Source organism: Erpetoichthys calabaricus, chromosome 2 (genome assembly GCF_900747795.2).
Source record: "Erpetoichthys calabaricus chromosome 2, fErpCal1.3, whole genome shotgun sequence".
NCBI classification, from domain to species: Eukaryota; Metazoa; Chordata; class Cladistia; order Polypteriformes; family Polypteridae; genus Erpetoichthys; species Erpetoichthys calabaricus.
In genome coordinates, this window is record NC_041395.2 from 334,448,281 (window position 1) to 334,466,996 (window position 18,716).

Consider the following 18,716-nt stretch of genomic DNA (forward strand, 5'->3'; position numbering starts at 1 on the left):
CTCAGACTGTCTGCAATGACATAAAAGTCAAAGTCCTTTTAAAGAATCACTGCGTTTTTTCATTTTTTTATTTGCATTTTCCATACTGTCCCAACGTTTTCTGATTTGGGGTTGTAGAACGGGATGCACCTGACCCAACAGAAATGGTCGGAACTCCTGAAGGATCACTGGTAGCCCAAGAAGGAGATTTAGTTGCAGAGATAGACCATAGAGTGCAGTGTGGCTGGAATAATTGAAAGAAGGTATCAGGAGTGTTGTGTGATCAAAGAATTAAAGAGAAGGTTAAAAGTGAGGTATTTAAGACAGTGGCGAGTCCAGCCATGATGTATGGAGTTGAGACATGGGCAGTGAAGGGAGCACAACAGGAGAAGAAGTTAGATGTGGCAGAAATGAGAATGTTGAGATGGACGTGTGAAGTTACAAAAAAAAAGACAGAATAAAAAATGAGACGATCAGAGGTACACCACAAGTGGGAGAGACATCTAAGAAAGTTCAGGAAAGTAGATTGAAGTGGTATGAACATGTGTTGAGGAGGGACAACGAATATGTGGGCAAAAGAGTGATGGGGATGGAAGTACATGCAAGAGAAAGCAAGGGAGGCCAAAGTGGTGGTGGATGGATAAAGAAGAAGAAAATCTGAAGGAAAAGGTCTGACTGACGAGAATGTGCAGGACCGAGTTGTATGGAGAAGGTTGATCAAGCACATCGACCCCACATAGAAATGGGAAAAGATGAAGAGGAAGAAGAAGATCAACAACAATTATGTAGGATTTGGCTGTGGGTGCCCCAAACCTTCTCACTATCTTTGATTTTGATATACTTCCAACTAGCTGTGCTACCTGTCAGGTAGCTGGGTTGTAATCTGAGCAATCAATATAGACATCAGCATTAATGTGTCACAGTGCACCATGCAATGCATATATCTCTGTTATATGCCATTTGGCATGGGATTCATAAAAGCAGTGTTAAGATTTTTGATGCGCCATCTGTTGGAATGACAAATGCAATGCATATGTCTCTGTTATATTACCATTTGGTATGGAATTCGTAAAAGCAGTGTTAAGGTTTCTGATGCTCCATCTGTTGGAATGATATATACAGTATGCAATACATATGCCTCTGTTATATGCCATTTGGTATGGGATTTGTAAAAGCAGTGTTAAGGTTTGTGATGTGCCATCTGTTGGAATAATATATACAGTATGCAATACATATGCCTCTGTTATATGCCATTTGGTATGGGATTTGTAAAAGCAGTGTTAAGGTTTCTGATGCTCCATCTGTTGGAATGATATATACAGTATGCAATACATATGCCTCTGTTATATGCCATTTGGTATGGGATTTGTAAAAGCAGTGTTAAGGTTTGTGATGTGCCATCTGTTGGAATGGCAAATGAAATTAATATGTCTCTGTTATATGTCGTTTAGTATGAGATTCGTTAAAGCAGAGTTAATGTTTCTGAGGTGCCATGTACTGGTGTAAGATATGACATGCATTTTATTAATAAAAATGTTTGTGATGTGCCACCTGTTAGAGTGACAGAGACATAGCAACAGGATGGACACAGACAGAAAACACAGATACTTATCCTATTATTAAGGTGGATTAAAGAGGAAATCACAAAAATAGCAGGTTGCAATAAAGCAGTATATGATATGAAATTTAAATTTTTTTTATGATCAGCAAGGAGGGGGATACACCCAAAAGTCTTCAAAAAGTAATTAAGGCAATGTCTGAAATGAAAACCCTGTAGCCACTGCAGTCCTCCAGGAGGTGAGTTTTGGAAATGGAGACACGTTTTCTGGCCACCATATTTTTGTTTACTCTATCTGTGTCCTTAATGTGGTGGGTGAATTGTCCCCTGCTGAAAGCCCAGCATGCAGTTTCGGGCTAATTAGGATCAATCAGCATGTGATGTATAGACATCATCTGTTAAACTGAACTCTTAGAGAAGGCAACAGATGGCACATAACAGTGACAGTGAGAGGAGCTGTAGATGGTCCTGACTGATGACAGGCAGAGCAGTATGACCGTGGTCACCAAATCAAGAGGAACACGGAAGTGAACCATAAATGAATACATCAATCTATGGAGTAACCAGTTAATTAGTTTTCTATATATTCTTGCTATTATCTTTTAGAGTATCAAATGAACAGTTTATAATAATCTGCCTTTTCTTTGTTGCCTTCTGAAACATCGGACGGCAGTATTATTTACGGTGAGACACTGTCGCCCCCAAGTGGCAATGATATTGAACTACATAACAACCATTTTCATACTTGCTTAATCCAATTCAGAGTCACAGGCCACAACACAGGGCACAAGCTAATCCATCATTTATGCAGACACCCACATGGGGGAGTTTTGGAGTCAGCAGTTAACCAACCCTGCAAGTCTCTGCGCGGGTGGGAGAAGCACTGCGTGATGTGGGTGTCCATCAATCAGTCTGTGATGTCTAGATGTCTCACTTCCCGACTGACAGCATGCAACTTCCATCATCAGAGTGCATTCCTATAAACGCTGGTACTCCACAAAGCTGTGTGCTTTCCGCATGTTGTTCAGTTTGTGGACTAGTGGACAGATATCTCATCCAAATTCTGTCAAACATTTTAAAATATAGAGATGACACAATAGTGCCAATGTTACAAATACTTGCTGTTTCTTTATGAGACTCTGTGAAGCACCTTAAGCATGGGAAAGGCACTATGTAAATAAAAGTTATTATATTATTATTATTATTTATAACAATAATAATATCTTATAATTAAAAACAATGATACGCTTACCTGCAGTGGGTTGGCACCCTGCCCGGGATTGGTTCCTGCCTTGTGCCCTGTGTTGACTGGGATTGGCTCCTGTGTTCGGATTCAGCGGGTTGGAAAATGGATGGATGGATGGATACGCTTACAGTGCAAGCCATAATGTTTGGGGACAAAGACAAAGTTTTGCCTTGATTGCCCCCTCTTACAAATCAAACACTTCAGACAGGATCAAAGTGCACACTGCAGACTTGCATTTAAGGGAATTTGCAGACATTTCAGTCAAACTTTTTCTACACGGCCCCCCATTTCAGGGCATCATAATGTTTGTAACACAGCAATGGCAGGTCCATTCAAATTCATAGGAGATTCATAGACATCAGGAGGTGCTGAGTGTCTTCTCTGGTGATGCTCTGCCAAGCCTCTGATGCAGCCATTTTCACCACCTGTTTGTTTTGGGGTTCTTGTCCCTTTGCATTTTCTCTTCAACATAGGGCAGTCCTGCTCAATCGGGTTTAAATTGGATGGCCAGCTTGGCCATTCTAGAATTTTCCATTATTTCATTTTATAAAACTCCTGTGTTGCCTCAGCAGTATATTTGGTTCATTATCTTGTTGTAGGATGAAGTGCCGTCCAGTGAGTTTGGAGGCATTGACTGGAACTTGAGCAGATCAGATGTTTCTCTACACCGCAGAATTCATTGTGCCACTTCCGTCAGCAGTTCCATCATCAATGAAGAGAAGTCTGCCAGTCAGGACCTGTGGTAGACGACCTCCCTCTTCTGAACCCATGCTGACTGTAACTCCTGTCCTTGCCAGATGTTGTTCAATCTATCCATCCATCCATCCATTTTCCAACCCGCTGAATCCGAACACAGGGTCACGGGGGTCTGCTGGAGCCAATCCCAGCCAACACAGGGCACAAGGCAGGAACCAATCCCGGGCAGGGTGCCAACCCACTGCAGGACACACACAAACACACCCACACACCAAACACACACTAGGGCCAATTTAGAATCGCCAATGCACCTAACCAGCATGTCTTTGGACTGTGGGAGGAAACCGGAGCGCCCGGAGGAAACCCACACAGACATGGGGAGAACATGCAAACTCCACGCAGGGAGGACCTGGGAAGCGAACCCAGGTCCCCAGGTCTCCCAACTGCGAGGCAGCAGCGCTACCCACTGTGCCACCGTGCCGCCCTTGTTCAATCTTATCCTTAATAATAGTTTGGAGGCATTTACTCGAAATCAAGCAGATCAGATGTTTCTACACACCTCAGAATTCATTGTGTCACTGCCATCATCAATGAAGAGGTGTGCCAGGACCTGTGAAAGGCATACATGCCCAAGCCATAACACCCCCAGCACCACCATGTTTAACAGATGAGGTGGTCTGCTTTGGATCCTGGGCAGTTCCTTCTCGTCACCTCACTTTGCTCTTACCATCACTCTGATACAGTGGGTTCATCTTTGTGTCATCTGCCCATAAGACATTTTTCCTGAATTCTCCACTGTATCAAAGACTACATCAAATACATCAAAGACGGTGTGCTGTTTCCCCAAAAGCAAGCTGTGGATCACAAAAGAACCAGAAGCCTGACTGAATATGAAGAAGAGATCCTTCAGGTCTGGAGATAAAGATGAAATCATGTGGGTGGAGTCAGAACTGAAGAAGCAACTCCATGAGGGGAAAGCCCTATACAGTGACAAACTTGAGCACAAGTTACTAAAAACAACATGAAGGAGCTATGGAACAGGATGAAGACTATCCCAGGCTACAAGCAGAGGAAGGGAACAAGAGCAGAGGTAATGACCCGAATGAATTCTTCAACAGGTTTGACTCATTCTTGTCAGTCCTCCAACACTCCTAGCCTGTGTGAGCATGTGGAGGAGCTTCTGGAATCCCAACTGCCATCTGTACCCTGCATGACCTACAATAACATCACACCTGTGGTCTTCAGCTCCCCTCCACTCCCTGGACTGTGCTTCTCTGCTGATCAACTGAGGAGAGAGCTGGGAAAACTCTGCATAGACAAGGATTCAGGGCCAGATGGAATCAACCCCAAGGTGCTGAAAACGATTGCCAGCCAGCTCTACAGGGTCCTTCAGCTCCTGTTCTCTTTCTCCCTGAATTTGCAGAAGGTTCCCCAGTTGTGGAAAACATCCTGTGTGGTCCCAGTGACAGAGATAGGGCATTCCAGTGATCCCAAAGATTTCAGACCAGTTGATTTACTTCATACATCATGAAGACCATTGAGAGGCTGGTCCTGAAAGTGCAATGACCCCTGGTTTCAGAACATCTTGATCCTCCAAAGTTTCCCTTTCAGACACATACAGATGTAGAAGATGTTCTCCATGCTCCACAGAGCCTAGTCCCACTTGGACAAAGCCGCAGTCAGGATGATGTTCTTTGATGTTTCCAGTGGCTTAAACACCATTCTGCCTCATAGACTTGGGAACAAGCTCAAGGCTTTGTATCTTGATTGCCTCCACAATCTCCTGGATCATACAGACATTAGTTTGTGAGACTGAGGGACTGTGTGTCAGAAATGGTGGCGTGTAATAGTGGAGCCCCTCAGAGAAATGTCCCGTCTCCCTTCCTGTTCACCCCTCCACACAACAAACTTACAGCACAGTACCGACGCTTAACATCTGCAGAAATTCTCAGATGACTCCTCCATCATAGGCTACATTAATAATGGAGATGAGTCAGAGTACAGGAAAGTTGTGGAGAACTTCATGTTCTGGTGCAATGACAACAACTTACAACTCAACATTAGCAACACAAAAGAGCTGGTGGTGGACTTCCGACGTGACCACAAGCCTGTGAGACCACCAGTCACCAACCAGGGGTAGGACGTGGAAGTGGTGCAGAGCTACAAGTACCTGGGGGTTCACATTAACAAACTGGACATCAAAGAACCACTGAACAAGAAGGGTCAGAGCAGACTGGACTTGCTAAGGAGATTCTCAGGTCTTTTGATGTGTGCAGCAAACCCACTGGAAATGTTCTACCAGTCCATAGTAGTCTGTGTGGTGGTCTATGCGGCAGTCTCCTTGGCACAAAAGAAGTACAACGCCTGAACAAACTTATCAGGAACGCCTGCTCCATTACAGGCCAAACCCTGGACACACTGGAAGCTGTTGTGGAAAAGAGGATGATGGCAGAATTGGCAGCCATCATGAAAAATCCCCTCCAGGAGGCGCTCTCTTGGAGCACTTTTAGCTAAGGGTGTCTCGGGGGTGGTTTCTACCCACTGCTATCAGGAAATTTACTGCTTCTCACCTGATGTAGTCATTAAGCTCATTGATTGATTTATTGATTGGTTGGCTGTATTACTTGCCCTGTGAGTCTATATCCTTGATTTTTATGTTTCTGCTGTTATATCCATCTGAATTTCCCTCTGGGATTAATAAAGTTTATCTAATCCAACAATCTAATGTAATGGAAGTCATTCTTTGTGCTTTCTCTTAAAACAGTGGCCCCTTCTCATTGTCCCTCGGTTGCAGAAGCTCAACAAGCCATTTATGTCTATGGATTTGAGTCGCTTTGCTCACATTCAGAAAAGAAGAATTCACTTACTGTGAAGGTGACGTGGATACAGAGGGCAGTTCCAGCTCGGACCACCATTTGATTTTTCAGTTTGGCATTAATGTTAAATTTTGGAGGAGCTGAAAAAAGAGAAATATGCAAAAATGAATTAATGAAATTGCTTATATTATCAGGCTTTACATTGACCAAACAGTGTCGTGGGTTTCCTCCGGGCGCTCCGGTTTCCTCCCACAGTCCAAAGACATGCAGGTTAGGTGGATTGGCGATTCTAAATTGGCCCTAGTGTGTGCTTGGTGTGTGGGTGTGTTTGTGTGTGTCCTGCGGTGGGTTGGCACCCTGCCCAGGATTGGTTCCCTGCCTTGTGCCCTATGTTGGCTGGGATTGGCTCCAGCAGACCCCCGTGACCCTGTGTTCGGATTCAGCGGGTTGGAAAATGGATGGATGGATGCCTATTCATTACTGAAGACAATCACTGATTAACAATGAAGCCCCCCTTCTGTACGGTGGAGCTTCAAGTGTTGTTTCTGTCACGGACACATCTTTAGGTCTGCCATCGCTAAGACTGTCATGATAATTGGTAACATGAGCATTAATAGTAATAATAATAATTCTTTACATTTATACAGCACTTTTCCCACTACTCAAAGAACTTTTCATAGTGAGTGGCCACTTCAACCACCATTAATGAGTAGCATCCACGTAGATGATGCAACGACAGCCATTATTGCGCCAGAACACTCACCATACATGAGCTCTGCGTTTCTCAACCTTTAAGTATTTGCAACCCGAGTTTTCATAACAGTTTTAACCGCGCCCCCGTGTTTTTTTGAAATCCTAATAAAATTTATTCCTATATTTTTTGCCACCGATACACGGCTACAAGTATAAAATTTCCCTACGAATAGCGAAATTACGCCACATATGGCAACATTCGTGCCCCCTTTTTTGTTACGGGGTGCGCCCCACAGTATGAGAACCGCTGCATGAGCTGATAGGTGGTGAAGAGGTGAGAGTTAGTTAGCTGATTAGAGATAGGGGGCCAGAATGAATAGGCCGTGGTGGGCCATTTAGCCTGGACATAAGGATACACCCTACTCTTTACGAAGGATGCCTGGAGATCTTTAATGACCACAGAGAATCAGGACCTCAGTTTTACATCTGATCTGAAGGATGGTGCCATTTTTACAGCACATTCAAACTACAGGGTAAGCACCCCCTGCTGGCCTCACCAAAAACCTCTTGAAGCAGAAACCCAAGCTTTCCCTAGATGGTCCCCTCATCCAAGTACTGGATGGGCCCGAACATGCATAGCTTCAGGTGGATGACCTCATCTGAAGTGCATGTGGTATGGCTACTGTAAAAGTTTGTACAACCAGAACGAGTACAATATGCATCTCAAGGGTCAACTTGAAATGAGTTCATGATTTTTGCTATGCACCCTCCCTCACCATAACCTATCGTCTATGGTGGAAGAGCGAAAGCTTTAGATTTGTCAAAAATTTCGATCTCTGTTTTTCGATGGATCTTAACATTTTAGGGTCCCCTGATACCGAAAACATCGATATGGTGATGATGGGTGTGCATCTGTCTGTGTGTGGGTGGGTGTGTCTGTGTGTCACAGTTTCTTGAGGACGGTCTAGATCTATAACAGCTGGATGGAAAAATACCAAACTTGAAACTAGAAGCAGGCTGTAAAACATGCAGAGGAAGGGAACAAGAGCAGTGCTATTGACCTGAATGAGTTCTTCAACAGGTTTGACTCATTATTGTCAATCCCCCAAAGCTCCTTGCCTCTGTGGGCAAGCTGAGGAAGTTCTGGAATTGCAACTGCCATCTGCACAACCTACAATGACATCACACCTGTGGTCTCCATTCCCCCTCTACTCCCTGGACTGTGTTTCTCAGCTGATCAAGTGAGGAGAGATCTACATAAACAAGGATTAAGGGTCAGATGGAATCAGCCCCAGCGTGGTGAAAATGTCTGCTAGAAACCTCTGCTGTGTTCCCATCACTATACTGGGGTATTGAGATCCACATTCAGACCACAGGGTAAGCACCCACTGCTGGCCTCACCAACACCTCTTCAAGAAACAACCCAAGCATTTCCCAGATGGTCCCCTCATCCAAGTACTGGATGGGCCTGAACATGCTTAGCTTCAGGTGGAAGACCTCATCTAAAGTGCATGTGGTATGGCTATTGGATGAGTTTGTACAACCAGAACTACAATATGCATCTCAAGGGTCAACTTGAAATGAGTTCATGATTTTTGGTTTGTGCCCTCCCCCATCATAACCTATCGTCTCTGGGGAAGGAGCAAAAGCTTTAGATTTGTCAAATATTTCGATCTCCGGTATTCGATGGATCTCGATGTTTTAGGGTCCCCTGATACAGAAAACATTGATATCTCGATGATAGGTGTGAGTCTGTCTGTGTGTCATAGTTTCTTGAGGATGGTCTAGAGCTAAAACGGCTGGATGGAAAAATACCAAACTCGAAACTTAAGCCTGTTATGCGATGATGATGTGCTGATAAGTTTTTGAGTCAAATTGTGCAAAAGAAAGAGGCACTCTAGAGGAACCCTCAAATACTGTAATTCTGCAATATGAATTCTTCTCATCCATTGCTATCATAATGACCTATTTTATGATCAGAAAGATCTGCATCAGAGCGGTAAATAATTAATGAAATGTTAGAGAATAATTCAGGTATCTTGGTTTCTAGGGTGCAAACCCTGCTGACGCTCACGTCCAAATTGTTTCTTTATTTTTTTAATAGACAACTTTATTTAAACATTAAATGACAGGCAGACACATCCACACAGAGGACAAACACCTTTATTCCTGTCTCAATGGCACAAATGTGTCTATGGTTGCAGGACATCATTTATTTTGTGAATTTGTTTGTGAAGTGAAACTGAATTGTGATGCAATTTCAAGCTTTTACTAGCCATAATACTCGTCACAAATAAAAACATCAACCTCCAAAGGGTTTATTTTCTCTACTAGAGTTTTTGTTTTCCTCTGTTCTGTTGTCACCTGCCTATATTTCAACAATTCTTTAATGGATAGAGATGTGAATGAACAAGAAACAGAAATGTTTTATTCAACTAGCATAGAAAAGCTTTGTGAATGTTAGAGCATTTGTATTTGTGTTGATGTCGAAAAATAAAACTTGTTTGGATTGACTGGCATTTCCTCTAATTGGCCATTTTTGATCACTTTTTGATTATCATACTGGCTTTGCCATCTTTTGATGGATTTCTTATGTACTCCAATTAGTATAATAAATTGAGCTGTTATGAATAAACATCTGCTGACATTGTCATTAATGTTCTTTTATTATCTTAGTCTGCTCTACAGAATCTCTGAAATCTAGCAAATTCATCCACCCTTGATCCATTTTTATAGCATTAATAACCTCCTCACCCACATCTGTTCAAACCGTTCTATATTCAGTTTTCCATTAATTCAAAATGCTGCTGCAAGAATCATTACAAGAACTAAAAAGTATGATCACATAACCCCTGTCTATAAGTTGTTACATTGGCTTCCAGTTAAGTTTAGGGCCGATTTCAACATCCTCCTTCTTCCATATAAAGCCTTAAAAGGCTAAGGCCCTACTTACTTATCTGATCTTATCTTTACTTGCAATCCAGGGTGCACATTAAGAGCTCAAGATGCCACCCTACTTAGAATTCCAAGGACTGATAAAATAACAGTGGGATGTCAAGCTTTTAGTTACAAGACCCCAGAGCTGTGGAATGATCTGCCTGCTAATATCAGGGGTGCCCCTACAGTCTCAGCTGTTTAAATCAATCTTTAGTCCAGTATACCCTGACTAGAGCTGCTGATTAGCAGTCCATAATGCATTTCTGTTTGTTAGCCATTTGAATTAAAATGCAAGAAATACAATAATTAAAAACTTCTGTTTCTCTCCTCGGTACCCTGCTGTGGCATTTTGTGTCACGACTCTACTACCAAGCATTGTTTCTGCCCACGGAAAAGTAACCTGAGAATGCTGGGAGCCTTGGAATCAATGAATGGAATGACCCCATTCTCAAAGTAGATGGCCCAACACAGACTTCACCATAGACTGACCAGCAGAAGGTGGACAGTAAGTTCACCGAGGTCACCAGGTCTGTGGCTGTATTTGACTTTGGCTGTTCTAATTAGCCATGGACCCCCAGAGATTGCTACTGACTGAAATTTTTATTTTCTTGTTTTACGTTGTCAACTGAACATTATTCAACAATTCATTAATAGACAGATATTGTTAGGTTCCATGTACATTAAGCAGTTTGGAACTGCTTTGTCTTCATATGTGTTTAAACAAATTTGTGTCTTTATATGTATGCATTATGTATTTATTTAAGTTTGCATGTGCATTTACCCGAGAACTTGTTACGCCACTCTGAAGAATGCTATACAAAAATAAACTGAACTGAATCAATCCACTGGATGTTCTTACCTGGAGGTGGCATTGCCAGCACCCCTTGATCCAGCTCAATAGGCTCACCGACTCCCCCCTCATTGACAGCACGGATGCGGAAGAAGTACTTCATGCGCTCCTGCAGACCCCCTACAGTGTAGTTGGTGCCAGAGATCGGGATTTTGGTGCACTTGGTCCAGTCCTTAGCATCATCGGCCCGCATCTCTAAGATGTAACCTGATGGCTCATCCCCATGCTCTGGCTTTTCCCATGCCAGCGAGATACTGGAGTTGGAGGAATCTACCACATGGAGATCCTTAACCAGTCCAGGAGCTCCTGAAACGAAAAGAAGACAGACTGATAAATAAAACGTCACCTGTCGCTCGTCTGGTTTTGTTCAGAGTGTTCTATCAGCATTAAGCAAAGACGTGAAGTTTCATTACATTGCTACAAAAACTGCTCACAGTTCACTTAATAAGCCCATTAATCCACTTACATTTAAAAGACTGAGATATTTTTAATGAGATTCAGGTAGACAGATGGCAAAAAACTTTGTACAGTAAGGAAAGGCTAATAAATGTAATAAAGACCCCATCATGGGTGAGTTAAAAGGTCGTCAGAGAAACAAATGAAAGATATAGTGATGTATGCAGTGGGTAACTGTTAACCCTTTAGGAATTATTGGATGCCAATGAAATCCAGGGACTAGTGTGCGAAATTGACAAGCTTTATGGATTTTAGATGATAATGTCTGTTGAACAAACAGGTATCGCTAGGTAAGCGGAGGCAAGGTGCGCTCCAACACGTGGCGAGACATAGACCAACTCGAACAGAGGCTGGCGCATGAATGAGGAAGGCCCCGCCCCCCTGCTCTCGGCCCACAGCCACTCTCTTGAATTTGCATTAATACATCGGTACCGCAAGCTAACTCTGGTGCTTAGCGCGATGAGAGAAGCTCGCAAAATCAACCAGAAAGTTCAAGCCAATTATAGAAAACAACCAGACCTAAAATCATTAAGTAATTGTCTCATGAAAAACGGACAGACATACAGGTGCTGGTCATAAAATTAGAATATCATGACAAAGTTGATTTATTTCAGTAATTCCATTCAAAAAGTGGAACTTGTATATTACTGTAGATTCATTCATTTCACACAGACTGATGTATTTCAAATGTTTATTTCTTTTAATGTTGATGATTATAACTGACAACTAATGAAAGTCCCAAATTCAGTATCTCGGAAAATTAGAATATCATTTAAGACCAATGCAAAAAAAGGATTTTTAGAAATGTTGGCCAACTGAAAGGTATGAACATGAAAAGTATGAGCATGTACAGCACTCAATATTTATTTGGGGCTCCTTTGGCCTGGATTACTGCAGCAATGCGGCGTGGCATGGAGTCGATCAGTCTGTGGCACTGCTCAGGTGTTATGAGAGCCCATGTTGCTCTGATAGTGGCCTTCAGCTCTTCTGAATTGTTGGGTCTGGCGTATTGCATCTTCCTCTTCACAATACCCCACAGATTTTCTATGGGGTTAAGGTCAGGCGAGTTTGCTGGCCAATCAAGAACAGGGATACCATGGTCCTTAAACCAGGTACTGGTAGCTTTGGCACTGTGTGCAGGTGCCAGGTCCTGTTGGAAAATGAAATCTGCATCTCCATAAAGTTCGTCAGCAGCAAGACGCATGAAGTGCTCTAAAACTTCCTGGTAGACGGCTGCGTTGTCCTTGGACCTCAGAAAACACAATGGACCAACACCAGCAGATGACATGGCACCCCAAACCATCACTGACTGTGGAAACTTTACACTGGACCTCACGCAACGTGGATTCTGTGCCTCTCCTCTCTTCCTCCAGACTCTGGGACCTTTATTTCCAAGGGAAATGCAAAATTTACTTTCATCAGAGAACATAACTTTGGACCACTCGGCAGCAGTCCAAAGGCGAGACGCTTCTGACGCTGTCTCTTGTTCAAGAGTGGCTTGACACAAGGAATGCGACAGCTGAAACCCATGTCTTGCATACGTCTGTGTGTGGTGGTTCTTGAAGCACTGACTCCAGCTGCAGTCCACTCTTTGTGAATCTCCCCCACATTTTTGAATGTGTTTTGTTTCACAATCCTCTCCAGGGTGCGGTTATCCCTGTTGCTTGTACACTTTTTTCTACCACATCTTGTCCTTCCCTTCTCCTCTCTATTAATGTGCTTGGACACAGAGCTCTGTGAACAGCCAGCCTCTTTAGCAGTGACCTTTTGTGTCTTGCCCTCCTTGTGCAAGGTGTCAATGGTCGTCTTTTGGACAACTGTCAAGTCAGCAGTCTTCCCCATGATTGTGTAGCCTACAGAACTCGACTGAGAGACCATTTAAAGGCTTTTGCAGATGTTTGGAGTTAATTAGCTGATTAGAGTGTGGCACCAGGTGTCTTCAATATTGAACCTTTTCACAATATTCTAATTTTCCGAGATACTGAATTTGGGACTTTCATTAGTTGTCAGTTATAATCATCAACATTAAAAGAAATAAACATTTGAAATACATCAGTCTGTGTGTAATGAATGAATCTAATATACAAGTTTCACTTTTTGAATGGAATTACTGAAATAAATCAACTTTGTCATGATATTCTAATTTTATGACCAGCACCTGTACAGACAGAATGCGCTTGGACCATGAAATTTTTAAAACCGTTTCTTAGTGAGCACCTGTGGGGCAAAGGTAACCTACATTCCAAATTTAAAGTCCCAAGTCCTCTTGGTTCGGAAGATTTTGTGGTGAGTGAGTCAGTGGTGTTTGGCTCACTCTGTCATCACACACGTGCGCTTGGGGAATGACTTACGGGCTGGGATAATGACAATATTACCCCGGATTACCCCAGGGCACTAAGCAATGATGGTATTTCTTCTTCTTTCCCCTCTGCAGATAGGAAGATTGACGTGCCACCATCTATGATGTCACTTCCGGGGTCAGCCCATCTGTATCAACCTCTTCCTCCCAGAAACCATCATAAATGGAACCTCTGCCATCTTGGAGCAGACTTGACCAAATCAACAGGACTAGTCTCGAATTAGTGTTAACACGCATTTCATTTTTGCCTTTTGCGCTCTTTACAACATACGGGGTTTGCCTTCGGATGCCCCAGACCCTTTATGAGATCTTTTGTGGATTCTTACAATTTTTTTAAAACATTCAGTACATCAATTTTAATCAAAACATGAGATGTAGGGGTTACAGTTTTAATAAAAATTGTGGTGATCTGTCATGGAACAACCCCATTGAAGAAGATAAATGTAATTACTCAGGCTAAGGGGCCTCCATAACAGTTCAACATTTAGGTCCACCACTAGATGAGGCTGAGCTCAGAGGAGTCAGCAGAGCTTCTGCTTGGTGTCAATGAGTGGCTTCTGCTTTGCATAGTGAATTCTTAACTTGCACCTGTAGATCCTGAGCAGAATGGTGCTGACTGACAAACATATCTCAAAAAGTATTCCTGAGCCCATGTCGCTTTATATTACAGACGCGAGGCAGTTTTTAAGACATTGACATCTGCAGAATGGGAGATCTCATACTTTCAGAACAGGATTTCGGCCTGGCCCTTTACGCACTGAGATCTGACAGGATTCCTTGAAGTAATCTCACGTCTATAGACCTGCTGAGGTGCCGCATGCCTGACCATCCAACCTCCTCTTTGAGAAATGTCAGCCAAAATACAGAAAACTTACGGATGGGGTCCTTGGCAAAGACTGAGTTGGATGCCGTACTTGGTGTGCCAGGGCCAGCCCTGTTGACTGCAGTGACTCGAAACTCATATTCCATATCTTCGACCAGACCTTCCACTTTATACTTGGTATCTAAAGACAGAAAGAAAGAATGAGAATTAAGTGACTTCAAACTTGAAACCTGCCATAAAGGAGGCGTGGCAAATGGGAGGCATTATGTTTTCTGCAAAATAGTCATTTATATTAAAACCATTGTTCTACAATTAATTAGTTAGTATGGAAGAGTAATCGAGCCAAAATTAAATGAAATCCAATGTGTTAACTCGATTGAAATTTAACATATACGGACATGACGCATTTAATTTTAGCATGGTATTAGCATCACATCTAACCTGCTTAATCCAGACTATGGTTATATGGTGGGGGGAGTTGATTCCAGTTAGCATAGGGTGCAAGGCATGAACAAACCCTGGACAGGGTGCCAGTCCATGGCATGGTAAACACGCGCGGGCTAATTTAGAGTCACCAATCCACCTAACCTTCATGTCTTTGAACCGTGGGAGGAAACCTGAGCTTGAGGAGGAAATCCACACAGACACGGGGAGAACATGCAAACTCCACGCATGGGGAACCTGATGACGTGAACTATCAGGCAGCAGCGCCACCCGTGTGCCACCATGCAGCCCTTAGTTTTATCGTTACATAATTTAAAATATATCAACCAAATGATTGATTGTTTTCTACTACACCAATCATTTTAAAATTCAATACAAAACCGTACTGCATTTTTATTCGTGTCCACTGATTGTGTGTCATACCTAAAGGAAAAGCAAGTGTGATGCTTTTTGTTTAGCAGAAGCTCGCTGTGCATTGCATTTCAATTCAAGATGACACTTTAAATGTGCCAACATGAAATGTAATCAAATGGCCAATCAGCGCCAAAAGGTGGGACAAGGGGCGCCAACAGTTGGGGTATTAGGAGTTCCACTTGTAAACATAGCAGCGAACATAACTTTAGTCAATATGGTTAGCGAAACAGAGAAAAGTATGTTTAAGGACTCACTGAAAAAGTTTACTCTTGTTATGTTTTTGTATATAATATACCTATATATCTCTATATATATAAAATCCAACGTCTGTCTCTCTCTCTGTCTGTATGTCTGTCCACTTTTCACGAGAGAACTACTTCACGGATTTAGATTGAGTTTTTTTCAACAAGTTGCTTGAACATTCCGGTTGATTTTGAGACTTCTGTCATCGCTCTAAGAATCGTAGTTCGCTTGCAATAGCGATATATTCGCACTAATCTGAGAGAGAGGCTCTGGGCCGAGGGGAGGGAGAAGCAGGACGTCAGGAGTGGGGAGCCGGGCGGGGCCCTCCTCGCTGTCCTGTTTCACTACTATGCCAGGTGGAGCTGTGGGAGACGGCTAGTATATATAGATAAATAAATATGTATAGCTGCTTCAGCGCTCATCCCGGTGAGACACTGCAATATCTAATTTATAGTCTCTCAGAAATTTATATTTTATGGTGTGCGTGTGTATTTTATTCCTGTTTATTACTTTCCAAGTTTTGGGTATTTATCTTTAATTTTGCATTTAATTCTAGTCGCTATCTAGTGATAGCTATCAAACATTTCCTGTTCTTATTGTTCACTTTTGAATATTTAAAATGTGCTGACAGTGAGAATTGTGCTATATATATATATAATATATATATATATATATATTTGTCACAGATAGGGGGCGCTATCTCTCCCTTGAACCCTCGGACCAGACGCCAGACACCAGAAAAAAAGTCCAAAATGAATTTATTATAATAATAAATATGCACAAAGCACCCTCCACTATACTTAATAAGCAATCAATAATACAATCCTCCAATCCTCCCAGCAGCTCAGTCACACTTCCTCCCAACTCGGCTTGAGTCGCTGGGCTTTCCCAGAATCCTTTATAGTCCTTGACCCAGAAGTGCTTCTGTCCCTCAGTCCATGTGACTTTCTATCACTTCCAGGTCAGGTAAAAACTTCTCCTTTTCTTCAGCCTGGAACTATATCATTTCTTCTGTTTCCGTGACTTGGAAACACTTCCGGGCTAAAAGGAAAGTACAAGTCCCTGGGCCTCCCTGCAGCGTCCCCTGGCAGCCCCCACGGTATCCAGCAGGGCTGTGAAGAAAAACTCAAAGGTCCATGATGCCCTGCTGGAACTCGGGGCACCTCCATGTTGCTGGGAGGGCTACATCTGGCGGCGTGGGGTATTGGCCAGGATGAACGGCTGGCCATATACCACAATATATTTATTATATATATATATATATATATATATATATATATATATATATATATATATATATATGGTAACAGATAGATAGATAGATAGATAGATAGATAGATAGATAGATAGATAGATAGATAGATAGATAGATAGATAGATAGATAGATAGATAGATAGATAGATATGAAAGGCACTATATAATAGATAGAAAGTAAAGGTACCATATAATAGATAGATAGATAGATAGATAGATAGATAGATAGATAGATAGATAGATAGATAGATAGATAGATAGATAGATAGATAGATAGATAGAATGAAAGGCACTATATAATAGATAGAAAGTAAAGGTACCATATAATAGATAGATAGATAGATAGATAGATAGATAGATAGATAGATAGATAGATAGATAGATAGATAGATAGATAGATAGATAGATAGATAGATAGATAGATAGATAGGAAAGGCACTATATAATAGACAGATAGACAGACAGACACAACATTGTTTGTCTCCAGCTTGAAATTTGGCCTTTACAGAAATAAATAAATAAATATGTAGATAAGTAAGTAAGTAAATAAATAAATAAATAAATAAATAAATAAATAAATAAATATACACACACTTTGATCTGAATGCACACCAGAATAACTTTATAGGAAGAAAATTAAAAAGAAAGAAAACTTCTGACTTGGCTGTCACAGTCTCCAATAAATCCATTGGGCCTTTCCTGAGGATACGCTGCCCACCAGAACAAACTAAAGATGGACCCTGTGTTCATCTGAAGATGGAGGACACCCCCCCACCAAACACATACCTTGCACCAGCTCCTTGTTAACTGGGACCCAGATGTTGCTGCCTTTCTTTCTTCTCTCTATAATGTAGCCCATCACTGCAGCTCCTCCATCTTGTGAAGGTGGGCTCCAGGTCACAGTTACTGCCTCTTTGGACACGTCTGCGACCTGTGGCTGGGATGCCATACCTGGAGGTTCTGAAATGACACACAGTTATTGTTATGAATTTTTATGCGGTCATGATAAGAATATTCTATCAGAACAATGGGCTGAGTTACCTTAATCAATATTGTGAAGAAACAGAAAAATGCATTACACTGTAATCTTCTATGTACTTATTTAACATTTACTAGCAAAATACCCATGCTTCGCAGCGGAGAAGTAGTGTGTTAAAGAGGTTATGAAAAAAAAAGGAAACATTTTAAAAATAACGTAACATGATTGTCAATGTAATTGTGTTGTCATTGTTATAACTGTTGCTGTCTTTTATATATATATATATATATATATATATTATATATATAATATACACACACACATAAACATTTATATACATATACATATATATACATATCTACATATACACATCTACATATATATACACACATACATAAACACACACATAAGACTTACTGACTGAAACGGGCTTTCATTGACAATCATGTTACGTTATTTTTAAAATGTTTCCTTTTTTTTTCATAACCTCTTTAACACAGTACTTCTCCGCTGCGAAGCGCGGGTATTTTGCTAGTATATATATATATATATATATATACAGTGGTGTGAAAAACTATTTGCCCCCTTCCTGATTTCTTATTCTTTTGCATGTTTGTCACACAAAATGTTTCTGATCATCAAACACATTTAACCATTAGTCAAATATAACACAAGTAAACACAGAATGCAGTTTTTAAATGATGGTGTTTATTATTTAGGGAGAAAAAAAATCCAAACCTGCATGGCCCTGTGTGAAAAAGTAATTGCCCCCTTGTTAAAAAATAACCTAACTGTGGTGTATCACACCTGAGTTCAATTTCCGTAGCCACCCCCAGGCCTGATTACTGCCACACCTGTTTCAATCAAGAAATCACTTAAATAGGAGCTGCCTGACACAGAGAAGTAGACCAAAAGCACCTCAAAAGCTAGACATCATGCCAAGATCCAAAGAAATTCAGGAACAAATG

At 41.7% G+C, this 18,716-nt stretch overlaps 1 protein-coding gene across 2 annotated transcripts in view; it reads right to left on the reverse strand.

Annotated features, from left to right (window-relative positions):
- The window catches only part of LOC114645641 (immunoglobulin superfamily member 22-like), a 207,265-nt gene that overhangs the window by 46,350 nt on the left and 142,199 nt on the right, over window positions 1-18,716 (reverse strand). For both annotated transcript variants that reach the window (XM_051923400.1, XM_051923399.1), the window contains exons 16-19: window positions 17,556-17,729; window positions 14,466-14,594; window positions 10,785-11,081; window positions 6,347-6,435 (exon numbers count right to left, since the gene is read on the reverse strand). In XM_051923400.1, coding sequence (XP_051779360.1) covers window positions 6,347-6,435; window positions 10,785-11,081; window positions 14,466-14,594; window positions 17,556-17,729 — 689 coding nt within the window. The remainder of the gene's footprint in view (window positions 1-6,346; window positions 6,436-10,784; window positions 11,082-14,465; window positions 14,595-17,555; window positions 17,730-18,716) is intronic.